Genomic DNA, 7,511 nt, shown 5'->3' with positions numbered 1-7,511 from the left:
GCTGAATGTATTGAGAACAAAGTAGGTTCTATTCCTATCGGTAATCTGAAACAGTATGGAAAGAACTTACTCATAAAAGCAGGCAATGAGACGCAAGCTGTTTTACTATCAAAGTTTAAACCCCCTAAAAGTGGAAATATTGAGGCTATCACATCGCACAGATTCTTTAACACGCTGAAAGGGGTAGTTTATTCCCGAGACTTGCATGTTTTTAATGAGGGGGAGATTCTCCTTAGGTGCCCTCCTCGTGTATCTCGTGTAAAAAAATTGGGAGAGAATGCAGGTATGCTTTTAACCTTCTCCTCCAATTACTTGGCTGATACCATCAATGTTAGCAATGAGAAGATGCAAGTCAAAAATATAAAAGAAACCCTAAACAATGTCGCAAATGCTTTGAATATGGCCACATTCAAGACTCGTGTGGAAACAATAAGAGATGTTCTGTGTGATCTGCTGAGCATGACAATTTGGACAAGTGTGAAGCAGCCCGTTATTGTTTCCAGTGCAAGGGTGATCACTCTCCAAACACTAGGACTTGCCTCAGTTACAGGTTTGAGCAAGACGTGTTGGCAGTGGCTGATAATGAACATCTCAGCATCAGTGCAGTAAAGCATGTGGTAATGGGGGCTAACAAGAGTGCAAACTCTACCTATGCTTCTGTAATAAAGTTGATGAAGAGTTCTAGCAATGAGAGGCCACCAGTAATTGAATCTAACAGTAAGCATCGGAAACCTGTTTCTTCTTGCAATGAAAAAAATAATCAGAAGCTTATGTCAGCACGTATTTTGAAGCCCAATACTAAAAATTGTTTTTCCAAAAGCATGGACAATTTATCCTCTCAAGCTGATACAAATGTAACGGTTGCAAATTCAGCCCCTAAGCAAAGTTTGGAGATGGCCACAAATAATAATTTCACCAAGAAGCAACCAAAGGAGTGGTCCAAACTAGAGAGATCTAGCTCGGATCCATCAATTATCAGTCACTAAGAAACCTTATAACACCACAGCTGCATCCACCAGGAAGCGTATAAGAAACGCGTCCCCGAATAATGAAAGTTTTATCATAAAAACTTCAAATGGGTAGAGTGTTCTGGAAGAGATCTCTCCGCCTAGGAAGATAGTTCCAAAAGCAGATCCAGTTCAAAGACATGCAAGTTCTCATCAGTCTTGCTGCCCCAAGACTAATAGCAGTAGTGATACACAGAATCACAGTAAAAATCCTGAGCATCAGCCTCGAATTCAGAAATCTGTTTGTCAGCCAAGAACCCTGATGTCTGATAAAGATGAAAAGGGATCAAGAAAACAATCTCTTATTAAGGAGAATTTTCCTCTCCACCCTAGGATCAGTACTTCCCCTCCAAAGAGTGGGAAGTAGTATATTTTACCACCATAACATTAAAGTTTGATGTCCTTCAGTGGAACTGTAAGGGTCTCAGAGCACGGACAGAAGACTTTAAAGTCTTAATGCATGAATTTAATCCAGGGATTGTATGCCTGCAGGAAACTATGTTAGGTAACTCTCCTTATAATCCTTATATATGCTATTGTTATGACTCATATTAATATTTTTAGAATTCAAGTAGCACTTTATAGATCATAACAATGTTCTTAGTAATATTTAAGTTAGTGCTATTTTACCAGGTTCAATTTTAAAGTTTATAATTTAAAAGGGAAAATATGTTAAATCACTTTTTAACCACTTTTAATTAAAATAGATATTCTACACGTATGTATATAAATATTATAAAGAAATAATGAGAAATAAATAAGTCCACTGGTGTAACGAAACATAAAGATGAACAATTATATCTTACCGTATGCAAAACACTTTTATATCTAAGTAATAATCCAATAACCGTTAATCACCAATCCAGGAAGCACACTGGATAAAGAAAACTTTATTGTCAAAGTAAACAATATTCGGTCATCCAAGGACCATGAAACAAACAAACAATACTTAAATTACAATTAGTCACTCCATCTAGTGACTGAAAATCATTCATATTTAAGGATACACCATTAGTCATACCTTCTAGTGACTAAAAAGAAAATTAAACACAAAATATTAAAGAAATATACAACGGGAACCATAACATATTCCCCCACAAAAAGTCTTCATCACCATCTTGATGACTGAAAAGACTATTTAAACAATCTCCATCATATAGGATTCCGTGATAACATGTCTGCACATACATTGTCTTTTCCTTTAATATGATGAATTTGAAGATCATATTCTTGTAACATCAGCCACCATCTCATGAGTCGATGATTTTTCGTTCTCATTCTCTGTAAAAACGTTAGAGGCTGATGGTCTGTGTAGACGTTGATAGTAAATGGAGAACAATGGAGATAAGCTGCATACTTCTCCAATGCAACCAATAATCCAAAAGCTTCTTTTTCAACAATTGCATAAGGTCGTTGATGAGGTTTGAGCTTCTGAGAAGCATACATTACTGGATGCAAGATTCCATCTGTCCCTTCCTGTAGCAGTACAGCTCCCGTTCCCAAGTCGCTGGCATCAACCTCAATTGAAAAGGGTTTCTTAAAATTTGGTGCCTGCAAAACTGGACAAGACGCCAGGATGCGTTTTGAGTGTTCAAAGGCAGTCTTGCAATCATCAGTCCAATTAAATTTTTTTTTACTGCTTGTAAGAGAAGTGAGAGGAGCGACTACATCTGAAAAATTTTCACAGAAACGGCGGTAGTAGCCAACCATTCCAAGGAATCGTTGAACTTCTCTTCTAGAGATGGGAGGCTGTATGGCAATGATATCCTTCACCTTGGCATCTACTGGTGCCACTTCATTGCTTCCCACCACGTATCCAAGGTACTGTATCTTGGCATGTCCAAAGTCACTTTTCTTCAGATTTATTGATAATCGAGCTTTCCTCAATTGCAGCAATACTTCTTTCAAGCACTTCATGTGGTCCGACCATGACTCTGTAAAAATAATAATATCATCTAAGTAAACTGCAACTCCTGGAAGTCCTTCTAGAAGATCATTCATTGCCCTCTGGAATACTGTCCTGCATTTTTTAAGCCAAAAAGGTAAAACCTTATACTGGAACAATCCTCGGGTGTAACAAATGCAGTAATGGGTTTTGTTTTGAAGATGGTGATAAAAGGAAGTTTGGTAGTCTCCTTTTGAGAAGGTCTAATAACGTGTAACAAACTTTAGAAGAACTTACTTGATCAATCGAATCATCCCCTCTAGGCAGTGGGTATGCATTTGTGACTGTCAGTTTATTAACCTGTCTATAATCGGTGCAGAGTCGAAATGATCCATCGGGTTTTCCTACTAATAAGCACGGCGAAGACCAAGGACTGTCACAGCGTTCGGCCAAGTCGTTATCCAGTAGAAACCAAGTTTCTTTTCTCAATATGGCCCTCTTGTATGGGGATACTCTATAGGGTGCTTGCTTGCATGGTGTTGTTCCGTCTTTCAAAATGATCGCATATTCCAAAAGATTTGTTTGGGTTGGTACATCTCCACACAGATCTCTGAAAGACTTCAGCAAACTTTCCACATCCTGAGCCTGATGAGAACCTAAATGCGTTAGCTTTGCAGAGATATTCATTAAAACTTCAGAATTGGAGAGGTGAGAATCATTACCAATTTTAAAATCATTCTCTGGAACAATAACTGAATCATTTTTAACGTTTACAGCTGCAAGCACGGTTGGGTTTACTTTAGAGCTCTTTGACACAAAAGGCTTTGGTCTATTCACATGAACAAGATGTCGGTCTTTCCTTTTACCAGTAGTTTCAATTTCATATACATTATTGCAGCGTCTCTCTACTACAGTATAAGGTCCTTCAAAACGACATTCCAAAGACTTCTTAGTGGGATTAAGCATTAAAATTTGATCCCCTGGTTTAAATTCTTTTGTTACAGTTTTAACATCAAACCTTTTCTTCATACTTTTTTGTGCTTTTAAAAGATTCTGATGTGCAAATACTCGAGCCTCATCTAATTGCTTTTCAAGAGTAACAGCATATTGGTGCAAGTCTTTACCTGATTCTTGGTTTTCAAGCCAGACGTCATATAAAACCTTTAAGGGTCCTCTAACACTCCTACCATAAAGTAGTTCAGAAGGTGAATATCCCAAACTTTCTTGCAGAGTATTTCTTATGGCGAACAACACAAATGGTAGTCCCTCATCCCACTCCTTCTGATGTTCATGGCTGTACTTTGTCAGAGCCTCCTTAAGTGTCCGGTGAAATCGCTCGAGCGCCCCCTGGCTTTGCGGATGATAAGCTGTAGATATAGAATGGTGAACCCTCATAGCCAACATAACATCCTGAAAAAGCTTAGATGTAAAATTGGTACCACGGTCGATTTGAACCACTTTAGGTATGCCATATTGTGTAAAAAACTTGACAAGGTGTGGAATAAGATTCTTAGTTGTTATATTCCGTAAAGGAATAGCATCTGGATATCTAATACTAGAACACATTATAGTCAACATGTATTGATGCTGTCTTTTTGTTTTTGGTAGAGGTCCAACGCAGTCAATAATAATTTTTTCAAAAGGAACATTACAGACTACTTGAGGGACCAAAGGCACTGGTTTAGGTGCTTGGTTTGGCTTACCTACTTTTTGACAGGTTATGCAACAATTGCAGAATACCTTCACATCACGCAAAAGGCTAGGCCAATAAAAATATTGCAATATACTGTATGCTGTCTTCTTAATCCCAAGATGAGTAGTAGAGACTTCATGGGCCACCCTCATCACATCATTTTTCAGAGATGCTGGAACCACCAACTGATGTTTAACTTCCCAAGAGGCAGTTGCCACTGCAGTACTTGCTCTATATTTCCTCATTAGCACTCCAGCTTTTAAGTAGTAACATGTAGATTCTGCTATACTCTCCTTCTCTGTCAATGCATTCTTAAACAAAGGCTGTAAAGAGACATCGTTAATTTGCTCATGTTTCAAATCTGTGACATTAATTTTATATACATCGATTTCATTACATGATGTTGTCAATACATTTCCAACTTTTTCATTACAACCTTCCCTACTCGTAGTATCAAAACTATTCTCCCTATCCACAGTAGGAATATCAGGTTGAACATTTTCATTAAACAAACTATAGAGAGAGTAGTCAAAATCTGTCCCTAAATCTAAACATACTCCATCTCTCACCTTGTCATCCTCAACTGCAGACCTAGCACCACATTCAACAGAATTGAACTGGTCATCAATACTAGGAACAGATTCAGTCAAAACAATACCACGCAGGCCTCTGCTACGTTCAACTACACAAGATGGAAACAAATCACGTTCCACATCCTCCAACTGCTGAACAGGGCTGACTTTCAACGAAGTATCACATACCACTGGGTCCGGTACCACACGATTACCTGCAGCATCATTTCCAACAAGAACATCTACGCAAGGAATCGGAAGAGACTCGACAATACCCACAATGATATCACCCTTGAATATGCCACAATCCAAATGCACTCTAGCCCGAGGCAAAGAAGTCAAACCACCTATGCTCCTAACTATTACTTTATCATTGGTAAGACAGTCTTCTAACCCAGGTACTGCCCCTCTAACAACTAAACTCTGCGATGAACCGGTGTCCCGCATTAACTTTACAACAACACCCTTATTATGTTCATCACCAGCAACCAAAACGCCATCAAAGCAGAATGGTTTGAAACCATCAACGCCACCAGCTGACTCAGCATTTATATAACAACAAGAGAAATTAGATTCCTCTCCTTTACTCTTTCTTTCATTCTTCCTAGAATGTTTGGGACATCTAGCTTTCACATGACCGACCTCACCACATGAATAACAAGTTACACTTGAACTAGCACCAGAGCCAAGAGATTTAACAGATAATTTATAAGGACTTGTTGGTGGTGAGTTTTGAGGTGACTTACTTGGTGTCTTCCTGGATTGGTTACCTGGTTTGCGAGGTCTTAATAACCTAAAATTTTCAGCAAGTACAGTTGCTCTTTGAAGAGTAGTTACTTCTTTCTCAAATAAATACCTCTGCGTATCAATGGGTATACCTCTTATAAATTGTTCTACGATTATTAGTTCTCTATATTCATCCATGCTCGAAACACCAGCAGACTTTAACCATTTATCATGCATACGCACAATATTATGGGAATATTCAACATAAGATAAGACTGGTTGTCAAATTTACGATATTTGCGGAACTTTAAGCGGTAATATTCCGGGGTGAATTCGTACACACGCAAGATAGATTCCTTAATAAAATCATAATCTTTACCTTCTTCTAACGTTAAAGCCACAAAGGCAGACCGACCTTTACCCTTTAAAGCAGGTTGAATAAGAATTGGCCATATTTCCTTAGGTAGCTCTAAACTATCTGCCAACTTCTCAAATAAAGCAAAAAATTCATCAGGCGAGTTTTCGTCGAAGGAAGGAATCATCTTTGAATACTTAATTACATTAGTATTACTATCTTCTAACGGAGCAACACCTCCAGTTTTACGTTTAATTTTAAGTTGTTCTAACTTTAACTTATATTCACGCTCTTCCCGTTCTAACCGCTCTTTTCGGTCTCGTTCTTCACGTTCTGACCTCTCTTTTCGGTCTCGTTCCTCATGCTCTAACCTTTCTTTCCTATCTTTCTCTTTTTCTCTCTCGGCATACTGCAACTCTAACCTCTTTACTTCTAACACCGAACTCATTTCATCACAAAGATCAAACGCTTCTTCAGTTTATATATCACTATCAACAAATTTATTTATTACAAAATGCTTGACTTGAGATTTACGCCACGTTTTCTTGACATCTCGAACAAATTCATATTTACGTGCAATAGATAACCAGTCCTCTTTACGTATCATATGCGAACGCAAATAACCAACAGAGGGTTGAATAACAAATTCATTTATATCAAAGGGCTCCATAATTACAATAAACTTTACTATTCAAAACAAAATTTAAATATTAAACTTTACCCTTCACTTAACCTTAAAGTAATTTGGCCGCAAAAAATCAATAATACAGAACAGCCGTTAATAGTCAACTACCATGAAGAAAATTACGTTTCACACCACTTCGCTCGAACAATACATTTCAAAAATACGCATATATTCGAGAATAGAAGCAATTAGGAAAATTGCTGTACACACACAACGTGTAGAATATCCCGGACAGGCGCCCATTTGTTATGACTCATATTAATATTTTTAGAATTCAAGTAGCACTTTATAGATCATAACAATGTTCTTAGTGATATTTAAGTTAGTGCTATTTTACCAGGTTCAATTTTAAAGTTTATAATTTAAAAGGGAAAATATGTTAAATCACTTTTTAACCACTTTTAATTAAAATAGATATTCTACACGTATGTATATAAATATTATAAAGAAATAATGAGAAATAAATAAGTCCACTGGTGTAACGAAACATAAAGATGAACAATTATATCTTACCGTATGCAAAACACTTTTATATCTAAGTAATAATCCAATAACCGTTAATCACCAATCCAGGAAGCACACTGGATA

General features: G+C 37.4%; 1 protein-coding gene across 1 annotated transcript; it reads right to left on the bottom strand.

The window, feature by feature from the left end:
- Window positions 1-3,057: 3,057 nt before the first annotated feature.
- On the bottom strand, window positions 3,058-6,686 carry LOC135195386 (uncharacterized). The gene is made up of 3 exons (XM_064221643.1): window positions 6,444-6,686; window positions 5,155-6,015; window positions 3,058-4,908 (listed from the first exon to the last, which is right to left on the bottom strand). Exons 1-3 carry the CDS (start codon window positions 6,684-6,686, stop codon window positions 3,058-3,060), a joined length of 2,955 nt encoding a protein of 984 aa, XP_064077713.1.
- Between the last annotated feature and the right edge of the window lie 825 nt (window positions 6,687-7,511).

Source organism: Macrobrachium nipponense, chromosome 16 (assembly GCF_015104395.2).
Source record: "Macrobrachium nipponense isolate FS-2020 chromosome 16, ASM1510439v2, whole genome shotgun sequence".
Taxonomy (NCBI): domain Eukaryota; kingdom Metazoa; phylum Arthropoda; class Malacostraca; order Decapoda; family Palaemonidae; genus Macrobrachium; species Macrobrachium nipponense.
The sequence above is the reverse complement of the archived record's forward strand: the minus strand, read 5'-3'. Positions and strand labels throughout refer to the sequence as shown.

Coding starts and splice junctions, on each gene's coding strand:
- LOC135195386 (XM_064221643.1), bottom strand. CDS start 6,686: ATGAGTTCGGTGTTAGAAGTAAAGAGGTTAGAGTTGCAGTATGCCGAG. Junction 6,016..6,443: donor TAGAAGATAGTAATACTAAT/GTAATTAAGTAT, acceptor ATTGATACGCAG/AGGTATTTATTTGAGAAAGA. Junction 4,909..5,154: donor CTGCAGTTGAGGATGACAAG/GTGAGAGATGGA, acceptor GTCTCTTTACAG/CCTTTGTTTAAGAATGCATT.